The sequence below is a fragment of the Pristiophorus japonicus genome, chromosome 15 (genome assembly GCF_044704955.1).
Source record: "Pristiophorus japonicus isolate sPriJap1 chromosome 15, sPriJap1.hap1, whole genome shotgun sequence".
Lineage (NCBI taxonomy): Eukaryota > Metazoa > Chordata > Chondrichthyes > Pristiophoridae > Pristiophorus > Pristiophorus japonicus.
In genome coordinates this window covers 138836129-138847398 of record NC_091991.1, presented here as the reverse complement: position 1 = coordinate 138847398, position 11270 = coordinate 138836129, and the positions used below count along the sequence as shown (strand labels likewise).

The following is an 11270-nucleotide window of genomic DNA, read 5'->3' as shown; positions in this document are numbered from 1 at the left end:
GTCGGCTCCCTTCCCTTCCCCCCCCACCCCCGCGTTCGGTCGGCTCCCTTCCCTCTTCCCCCCCCTCGTTCGGTCGGCTCCCGCCCGCCCGCGTTCGTCAGCTCCCTTACCCCCCCCCCCCCCCCCCCGCGTTCGTCGGCTCCCTTCCTCCCCCCCCCCCCCCCCGCGTTGGTCGGCTCCCTTCCCTCCACCCGCCCCCCCCCCCGCGTTCGTCGGCTCCCTTCCCTCCCTCCTCCCGCCCGCCCCCCGTTCGGTCGGCTCCCTCCTCCCGCCCTCCCCCCGTTCGGTCAGCTCCCTCCTCCCTCCTCCCTCCTCCCTGCCCGCCCGCCCGCGTTTGGTCGGCTCCCTCCTCCCGCCCGCCCCCCGCCCGGTCGGCTCCCTCCTCCCGCCCGCCCCCCGCCCGGTCGGCTCCCTCCTCCCGCCCGCCCCCCGCCCGGTCGGCTCCCTCCTCCCTCCTCCCTCCTCCCTGCCCGCCTGCGTTTGGTCGGCTCCCTCGTTTTGTGAGGCTTGCTGCACCATTCTTCCTGCCTGAAGCACTTTCACACAGGTAGGAAGATGGTTTATTTAATCTTTTCCTTGCTTATAAATGTTTATTCTGGTTGGATTTATTTGTATAATATTTGTATAAGTATAAATAAGGATTGATTGTAGAATTTAATGAGTTCCCTTCCCCCCCCCTCCCCTCGTTCTCGACGCCTGATTTGTAACCTGTGCCTGATTTTTTAATGTGTAGAACAGGTTTTTTCAGTTCTACAAAAATCTTCACTTGCTCCATTCTACTTCAGTTTGGAGTACGTTTTCATTGTGGAAACTTTCAAATCAGGCGTCAGTAGCCGGACACGCCCCCTATTGAAGAAAAAAATTCTGTTCCAAAGTAGAACTGTTCTACCTGACTAGAACTGCAGAAAAAAAATGTGGAGAATTGCGATTTCTAAGATAGTCCGTTCTCCACCAGTTGCTCCTAAAAATCAGGCGCAAATCATGTGGAAACTTGGGCCCCAGATGGGGTCTGCCCAGAGCTCCGTACAGCTGCAACATAACTTTCGCCCCTTTGTATTCCAGGCCTCTTGAGATAAAGGCCAACATTCCATTAGTTTGACACCTCACTTAATTTAAATACAAAATTAGCTTTATTACTAAAAAGAGATTGGAAAGGATCTTGGTAGTGGGAAGTATGGGGGTCCTCGGTGTTTTCCTTCTGTCTCTTCAGTTGCTAATTTCATCTGATCGATTGCTGTCCTTGCTTATTTTGAGTTTTATATCACACATTTCCTCCCGAGTTCAACTGCCGTGCACTTAAAAATAACAGCATTATTTCTCTCTCTTAAATACCTCTCAAAAGCCTTCCCTTCGTAAGGGGGGGGATTTTCGGCTCCTCCGCTCCGTTTTTCGCCCCGGCGCGGCAGCAATAAGCCTCCAGCGCCCCGCAGTGATCCTCGGGTCCAGTTTAGTGACAGTGGGGAACAGCACCGCCCGGAAGAGCTGCGCCCGGTGTGTAACGCTTCTGGTTGTGACACCTGCACAAGGTTGAACTCCCGCCCAATCCGTACGCCCTGAAGCACGCCTCGCACGGACTGCCTGGGAAACCAGGGCGGTCCAACTATGCCAACAGCGGAGAGGTAAGTAATGGACTCCTGCAGTAAGTGTGATTGTTTTGTCTTTTAATTTTTTTCCCGATTTGTGTTGAGATGGCGTGAGCAATGTTTTGGGAATGTTTTTGTGGGGGGGGGTTTATGTTTTTTTTTTCCCCCTCCCCCAGGCGTCTCTCGGAGCGCTCCCGGGCCAGCTCTTTAGCTCGGGAGTTTCTCATCCTTACGCCAGAGAGAGGTGTACAACGCCTCCCTTAGCACTGCGCCCCCTGACGCAGGGCCCAACTGCCCAAACTTACTTACTGAGGTGCAAACTGTTCCCAGACGCAAACTTTACCGCCCTGCCGCCATTATCGCCCCAAAAACATCAAAGCCGAAAATACGCTGGACTTGGTTCTGATTCAGGGGACTGGGTTTGGAATGGAACAGTTTTGTCCTGTCAGTTCTCGGACCTGGGTTTGAATCTAGACTGCGCTGATGGGATAAGGGTCTCCTCTCTCTATTAACTGTAAAATTCCTAAATAGTTTGAGTTTGGGTAATGTTAATGCAATGGGCACAACTTCCACATCACAAAATTGTCCTGATTCATTATATATCTGGACACAATCAACTGAAAGAAATGGCTTCCATGATGTGTGGGTATAAAGTTCATCTGAAACCTACAAAGAGTCTACAAGTGTCTTCGCTAAATGTTTAGAGAGCCTCACGAGGTCTAATCAATATAGAAAAAGGGCAGTTCAGAGTGACGAAGTATTAACACAGTAAACCTTCCAGTAGCCCAAAAACCTTTGCATATAACCTTCAGCAAACTGTTCAGTTGCCACAGCTGAAGAGTTTCATTGGATTTTTTTTTGGGGGGGGGTGGGTGGAGGGGGCCAGGGGGGGAACAAGGGGCCAATCTCCTTCAAATTGTTTTGCCCCATCATTGCCTGAAGAACATAATTTTTGATGGCCTTCCGTATGATTTGGATTCTTTCATATTAACTATTTTGGGAGGAAGTGTACAGCTTCCTACACCAAGACCAAAATGTTTCCACAATGCACCTCCACATTGACCCTTTATCAAACACAGTAGCACTTCTGCATCCAAATCAAAAGCTCATTACTTTCCAATTTATTTCAAGAGTACAATGAATTAAGAAGTACCACAGTAATTTTTGGAGGGTTGCTGGTTTAAGCACAAACACATTGTTCTTTGAAGTACTGGAATGCAGTCCATTATTCCCCATATAGAGAACTACCAATCATGGATGTGCCATTAGAATGTACATCAATGGACAAGACATGCTAGGTCATTTTTGCGTGTTTTCTACTGGTTGGTTGCTGCATGGCATCAGCATAGGTGTAGAAATAGGTTAGCATGCTGCTTCCTTGTCACAAAGTAGTAAGTGCAATGGGAACAGCAGTTGTGAATGAATAGGCAAAATAAACCTTTTAAAATCCTTTGGTTGTGTACATTAATATTTTACAATATTGTACATTTTACATTTACGCAAAATCATGTGTTATATGCAGAAAATTATACACAGATTTAAAACATATCAGTCAGTATTCAAGTGATGAATGACAGTGAAAGGCAGTAAAAAGACCCCAATGAAAAACAGTTATATCTGAAACCTGGCAACATCAGACTAAACACTTAGTTTCACACTCTCCAAATGTATAATTATATTTGAAAAACAATGTAAAAATTGCATAGCAAACATATTACATCAGTTTAATACAAGTCACAATGTCTTTCAAATATGTTCAGTTATTCAAATTCTGCCCACCCTCATCAATATGGGCACAGTGACTGCAATAACAGGAAGGTTCAACGACGAAACAAACCTCATTGAGGTGGAACGATGATACATGTTACTGCCAATATGTATGACTGTGTACGTGACTCCCACTTGGGGATACCTTGAGCTCAACCACATCATAATGTGAGATGAAGAATGGAGGCGAGGTTATCCTTCAGAGCAAGGATGGGAAAACTGGAGGTTGGGATAGATCGGGTCATCCAAGTGGACCTCCAGTTATAGAGCAGCATTTACCAGAGGCCTTCCGTCCCTACAATCTTGAACCTTGACTGAAAAATGCTAAATATTATGAAGAAAGCATGTCAGGGAAATAATTCCTCTTTTTGCAAAATTTGAAATGACATATTTCATTTTATGTCCTTTTTCACTAAATCTTAAAAAAGTAAGCACTTTTTATGTATGACAAAAAGAAAAATATTTATTTTGCCACTGAAGAATTGGGTATTTTATAAATAGCATTTTATACCTTCACTTGGACTTCAGATTATAAACGGATTAAAAATCATTCGGGATTTCTATTGGTATCATAATTTTTTTTTTTTTAACATCAATCCCAGTTTACAAATCCAAGCCTATCAAATTGGCATATAGTTGACTTACCGAGCAGATCTGCCCCCTCGTCCACATCCCCGATGACCTCTGACCCAGCAGTGGAAAGCTCATGGTACAGGGATTCCGTGTTTATCCCAAACGCCTTATTTACAATTCCTTGCGTGGGGCTGAATCATCCAATTTACAACAGTCAGATTAGTAGACGAATGAACCTTACACAGCAGCAGAGTCACACATCCAACCCAGAGTCCTGAGCCAAGCGTCACATGGCAACCCACCATACTATGATGAGCAGACATGTATTACTGCTGTCATCACCAACATACACATTACCTTTTATAGGCAAGATTTACACACCCAGGGCTGGAATTTGATCACCATTTCCACCCGGTTTCTCTGCTCGAGTTCCGCCCGGTGCAAGTTTCGTAAAAGTGTTCCACCAACAGTGTTGAAATACCGCTGGGGAGCAGATTGCCAGCATGGAAGACTGAAAAAACCGCCACAGAGTTTGGTGGTAGCGGTGTTCCGTAGCTGAGGGGGAAAAAAACACCCACAAGAAACCAGCCGGAAGAGCCCTTTGATCAGCGGTAGGTAAGAAACCCTGCAAAAAAAGTAAGTGAAATTTTTTTTTTTATTCTTTTGCAGCGATTCAGTGCAGAAGGGTCCTGTGAATGTTTTCCGATTTTTGTTTTTTGGAAAAATATTGCGTGTTTTTCCCCCTCCCTAGGCCCAACTCACAACCTCGGACTAAATTTTGAGTAAATACCGCCCAATTTGACCAGGATCACGTTTTCTGCCGAGAATGCGCATGGAAGACCGATTTTTCCCACCGGGTAGAATTTTCCACCAGCTTTAATTTAATAATCTTAGCTGTTTTTTGACCAGCAATCCGGTGGTGGCGGATTTTGATCAAATTCTAGCCCCCAGTGTTCCAATGTGAACAAGAGAAAATCGCAGTTGCCATCTCCAAATTTCACCAGAAAAATAAACAAAGATAGGCATGCAAAACAACACACGCATAGAACCCCACACCAACTATGCTATTTTTCAGATCGGTTAGCAGTTTTTTTCCAACTGTGGAAAAAGTGATGGTACTACTGAATGTAAAAAAAGGACCGAAATGAACGTACAAGGTTACGGGTAACCATGCTGACAGAACCGTCTTACTGATAGAATACAGGAAAGGAGGCTTACACTAGCAAATGTAACAGTGGTGGTCGGATGAAACATCAAATTGAAATAGTCCGGTGGCTATTTTATCCGTGTAGGCAGGTGCTTTATAACCACAGATAATTAGCAACAGGCCACTGAATGGCACAGGAAGGTAATATGCTTGCAAGCCATGCCGTCCATTTGTAAGACTTCCTGGGATTCAAGTGGAACTGGCAGAAAAAGATGAGCCACTTGCATTAAGAGAATCCAATTCTCATATCAAACTTTTTGTTGCTCATCATAGAACAACATTAGTGACAACTGGAAATAAAGGCTGACCTCTCTCTGAGCTGGGTGAGTGGATTGTACTGAGGAAGGGCTGGTTGTTTGAAGAAGATGCGTGTGAAAAAAAACATTGAAGTGAAATAAATAAATAAACCAAGACAGCAAAACTCGAGAAGAAAATACTGGAAATTCATAGCAGGTCCATCACCGTCTCTAAAAATAAAAGATGGGTTGAAATTCCATTGCACCACCCCTGGCACATGCTAGGAGCATATATCAGGAGCTGTATAGTGAAATTTGTATACTAATATTTTGGGTTGCGAAGACCCATGTACAGCACCAGACGGCAAAGTCTTCAACTTTTACAAAGAAACTCCACACGCAATTGTGCGTGGAACAGAGTGTGTTTAATAATGAGCAGCAGCCGTCCCAATACTTCACTGTCTTTCCTGAATATAATTGGACGGCTGGACCTTCTCCAAATTATGGCAATGACATGCAGAATTGGTTGTAGCTGGTCGCAGACCATTTGAACTGAGGGAATGAGATTCCTGTCTGTTCAGGAAATTCAATAGATCTACAGCAGAAGTCCACAGTGCAACATGGGTGGCATCTATTGTCCCTTGAACTTTGGGGAAACCAGCAAGGTGATGTTGACTAGGAGTTTGCCAAAGAATGGATGAATTCTCCAGCTCTGATGACCAGCACTGCTATAGCTATGATGGGAAATGCCCGGGATGACATAGAAACATAGAAAATAGGAGCAGTAGTAGGCCATTCGACCCTTCGAGTCTGCACCGCCATTCAACACGATCATGGCTGATCCTCTATCTCAACACCATATTCCCGCTTTTTCCTCATACCCCTTGATGCCTTTTGATTCTAGAAATCTATCTCCCTCTTAAATATATTCAGTGACTTGGCCTCCACAGCCTTTTGTGGTAGAGAATTCCACAGGTTCACCATCCTCTGAGTGAAAAATTTTCTCCTCATCTTGGTCCTAAATTTCCTACCCCGTATCCTAAGACTCTGTGACCCCTTGTTCTAGATATCCCAGCCAGGGGAAACATCCTCCCCGCATCCAGTCTATCCAACCCAGTCAGAATTTTATACGTTTCAACATCTTGCTTTCATTAATGTATTAGTTGAATACACCCACCTTGTTTCCTGCATCTGCCCAGCTGGCTACTGGTGACATATCATATGCAGGACTGGATGGCATACTGGCTGCTGTTAAAGAAATCCCCAGTTGCCACTGGGAAGGAGCCAGTGACATAAAAGTTGAGAGTTGTACCGACTTTGACAGCCACTGGCAGAGTTGTTCAATTACTTGATCGGGGTTGCAGATCATTGTACAGAAGGTGGCATAGTTCATCCTGGGCTTCCTTAATGAATCCAAGACACAGCTCCCCACGCAGTCCCTCATCTAGAGACTCATTGTGGGAGGGAGGGTAATAGCAGGTTGACCTCATCCTCTTTTGATACTGCCTCATTCTACTTTGTTCTCTGTCCCCTCCATCAAGACTTCGGACGAGAAACATGATGCTCTATGGTATCCCTTACTGTGGGGTGGAGGTTGATAATGTGCTGATGACCAGGGAATCCTGCACTTTGGCAGTTTAAGATACTTCTCAGTGGCTCCCCAAAGCAAAAAAAAATTCTACAATAGAAGACGAACTTGAGATATGGGCAAAAGTTGTTCAAGCATTGAAAACCCTCAGATGATCTTCTGCCAATAAGGCCGTGCCTCAGTTATCTGTTTGTAAGTTACACTGGTGGCAATGATGTCTAATGAGGGTGTAAATAAAGGGAATTGCAAACCCTTATGCCATCCAACTCATTTGCATGTGTGAGCTCATGAAGGGTGGGCACAGAATGCAGTATTGCCACCTGGGCTGGACATTTCAGAAGGATGCCAGTAGGGCAGAAATGGGTCCCACCTTAAAATCTGATCCTCAAAATTGAGATGTGTCCGCATTACACTCCATGCTGGCCAAAACACCACAGAATTTCAGCCCCATACTCTTTACGGATAGAAAATGGGCTTTGTCAATCTTATTATTTTGGGTGTTGTCCCTTTGTCAGAACTGATGAAGTTCTGATGAAAGGTCTGCGTGTGAAACATTGATCCATCTTACAGGTGCTGATGGATCCTCTGTGTAATTCCAGTGGGGTCTGTTGTTCGAGCTCCTGCAGCTTTGCGCTGCCACTTCACGACATTATGGCCTGGACTTTTCACCCTGCCATCACCCATTCTCCGGAGGGAACAGGGTGGGCAGGAGCAGGAAACACAGCCGGGAACCGGTCTGCTGGCTCTCGCTGTTCACTGCCACTTCCAGGATCTTATGCAGGAAGTGAAGGCAACTGAATTGAAATAATACATCAATAACAGCACCAAGTCACATGGAGCATATTCCATCATTATTACCACAGCAACGCTGGTCAGCAGAAACACCTCCTGTCCAGTATTGCTAAGGTAACTAGAGTTGGAGGGGGTGGGGGGGGGGGGGGCTTTAAAAATTAAGCAGCTGCCCCGCACAGTGGAATCGATCACTCGGCAATTCATTGCACCTTGCCATGCTACACTGTTGTAAGTGCCGCAGCCATTTATTTCCTACCAAGACCACCATCTGCGGCAAACCGGTGGCGTTGGAAATCTTTACAAATAAGCCTGAGCTGAGGATCTGCCAGGGTAAGTGCTCACAGTGCTGGGTGGGGAAATCGCCACCTCACACCAACCTGGTGGAGTTCCAACTGCATCATAAATCTAGAATTGTTTAATTGTTTTACAACTGACATTAATATGCGGGTTTTCAAACCTGGCTCTCCAGGGTCTGTGACAGGATCCCGGTGGGGGGGGGGGTGCAATCCCTATCCCTGAACCCATCACATTGCTGTATTTTTCTGTGTCTGTTGATTTACTGGTATGTTCAATTTGTTTGCTGAATGCTAGTAAGACATAGGGGTAGATTTTACCCTTCCCCGCTCCCAGCGAGAACCTTCCGGATGAGCCTTTCACCAGTAAACGGGGGAGGAGGGGAAAAGAGGAACGCAACTTTTGGCCCGAGAGGGCTGCAAGCTGCATTCCTGGCCATCGGCCTCAAGATCGTCTGGCTGCTGCAGGAAAACAGCGCCCAAGGTGACTCCAAGGGTCCCTGAAAAACAATGCACACACACCTCTGGGTCCTTTTCAGCTGCCAGGTCCGTGCAAAGCCTCTGACCGGAGGTGCATTCCAGAGCAAGGCCCACCACCAATCTCTCGGGGTTGTCCTACATCTGAGTGGCCCCTGGCCCACTATACCAAGAGTTTAAGTTGGACGACAGAAACATCCTCGACCTCCTCATTACCATAGCAGCACAGGGTCTGTTCCGCCCTTTGGCAGAAGCCCCAGAAATCCTGGAGCAATATAAAGGGGGCAGAGGCTGAGCACAATAGGTCACTACGATGTTTTCTTGGGAAGAATGTGAGATAACCCGGCCCCATTATCCTACTAGGCTCACGACTCGGCTTGCACTGCCCATCAGTAAAACTTTTGAGCTGAAAAACTACCTGTTGCCTCCACGTCCTTCAAAGCGTGGATCTTGACACATATCAAGTTCAGGGGTTGAATCGATAATCTCCTGAACATCAGACCACTCGTCACTGCTTCCCATTCCTGCAAATGGTTTCAAGGATATAATTAGCTTCATGGTAAAAATGTACTGTCAAATCACTGACCATCAATGTTCAGTGTAAGTAATCTGAACTAAGACAGACATGGGATATCAGAGAGTGTTATATTGAAGGATTACTTACTGATATGGCAGGTACGGTGCATCAGGGTGGTATATTGAAAGAAGTGGTATATCATACAGTGAGTTATATCACAGAAAGTTACAAGACTTGAGATGATTAATAAATGCCGCTTAATACAGGGTATGTACATATGATATTGCAGTGTCTGGCATTTTAACACTGGTGTTAACCCATCTATTTTAACTAGGGTTCATTGCCTTGTTGAAGTAGTGTCATGCAAACACATTGGGGATTGGCTTCAATGGAAAGGAAACATGTGTGGGGTGTAGAATGGGTGCCGAGCCACGATCGCCCATTTTGCACCCCCACCGAATTTGAATTTCACCTCATTGAGTGTCCATCCACTAATAACAGCAATTCTTACACATTGAAATGCATAATATATCAAAGTGTGTTGTAGACAAGACTGTGGGGTATACTGCAAAGTTACAAAGAGGTATTTAACAATGTTCTGCACCAGACTTAGAGTGAGAAGTGTCAGCATATCACAGTGTAAGAGTGACACCCTAGAGTAATTATAAAGATAGTGTCATAGACAGGTTGGTAGTATACTAATCATAGGATTAGCAGAAAAGTATTACAAGCCAATTTTGTGCAGTGAGTTATATTATAATAAGCACCCAAGAGTGAAGAGAAAGTAGCAATGTAATTTAATCAATGGATTTTGAAATGTATATAACTGCGCATGTATATAACCTGTGCGGGTATGTGTGGGGGTGCGTGTGCGTTGGTAAATACACGCAATAAATTTAATAGCAGGGTTCCAATAAATGTCGGGGAGCAATTACCGGACCGTAACCTAACACAGCAGAGTATCATGGGCGTGGATAGCTCGCCCTGTAACCAATTCAGCCCACCCTGAACTTGCAGTCCTGGGCAGTACAACTGGGTTACACACTGGAAAATGTTCCTGTGCTCAGCACTGGCAATCCTCAACTCAATGAGCACGGAAAAATCAGGGAGCAAGAGCAATCTCTCACCTATGCTGACGTTCCTCATCTCCTGGGTGACCTGGACCTCCATGTTTCTGCTATTACCTTTCGCCCGCTTTCGCTGGTTCTTGACTTTGGTGTCCCCGTTGTAGATTGGATTAACTACTTCATTTAGTGGAGTGACAGTTGCAGAGGGTACAGATGACGTTGGAGTGTTGGATTTAGTTCCTGCAGTACTCGGGGTGGCAGCAGCAGACGATTGCCCAGACTCCGATGTATCATCCTGACACAGGACAAGACAATTACAATAATGGGCCTAAACTAGACATACCTTGATAACAGCAATAGAGAATTGTAATTAGCAGGCTCAGGGTTAATCGGAGTCTCAACCTATTTAAAATAGCAAAAAACGCAGGACGCTAAGCAGGTCACTGGAACTTTAAGAAAACGAATCAGATGGAAACTGCAACTAGTCAGAAATTAATTGTTTAACAGGGGTTTTCAGCTAAAATAGCTATGTGATAAGCAATTTGCATCCATAGGAGGCTCTACTCACATGACGCATAATAAACACTAATTCACTAACATATGGCTTGTGTATGTCTTGGTGTCAACTCCAAATTGTGTAATATGTGAAGTGGACATTTTTGACACCAGGTTCAGTTGCGAATTAGTTGTATTCATTGTCAGTGCCCCTCCCCAGAAACAGTGAAAATGAACCCCCTTTGTAAGGGAGCCAGAGTTTCATTTTTTTTTTTAAATCTACACTTTCAATCACTGGAGGTCCGAGCAATAATCCAAGCCTGAACTGCACCCACTCCCCCCACCCCAGTGGAGCGGATTAGGAAGAATCACATATTTGTTGACACTTGTGGAACAATATTATGTCACAGAAAAGGACCCAATAGGCCCCAGGCAGAATCAACCTCAATGTTGGTTTTTCTTAGCCTTCTTTAGCTCGTTTAATGATGTGTTGAAATTATTTTCAAACATTTTGTTGCGCAACATTTGATTGAGGTTTGAACAGATATCCTGTGCAGATATTTTCTTAATATTAGAAATTTGGGAGCTGAAATGGGCGGCATTAATGAAAAAGAAAATTCGTGCGGGTTGTAAAATGCCAAAATCGAATTTCACTCCTGGATTCTGGGGCAGTGA

General features: G+C 45.2%; 1 protein-coding gene across 4 annotated transcripts in view; it reads right to left on the bottom strand.

Moving 5' to 3' along the window:
- mapk8ip3 (mitogen-activated protein kinase 8 interacting protein 3) overlaps positions 1-11270 on the bottom strand; it is a 255509-nt gene that overhangs the window by 125323 nt on the left and 118916 nt on the right. For all 4 annotated transcript variants that reach the window (XM_070900984.1, XM_070900985.1, XM_070900987.1 and 1 more), the window contains 3 exons: positions 10161-10395; positions 8935-9040; positions 3996-4114 (listed from right to left, as the gene is read on the bottom strand). In XM_070900984.1, coding sequence (XP_070757085.1) covers positions 3996-4114; positions 8935-9040; positions 10161-10395 — 460 coding nt within the window. The remainder of the gene's footprint in view (positions 1-3995; positions 4115-8934; positions 9041-10160; positions 10396-11270) is intronic.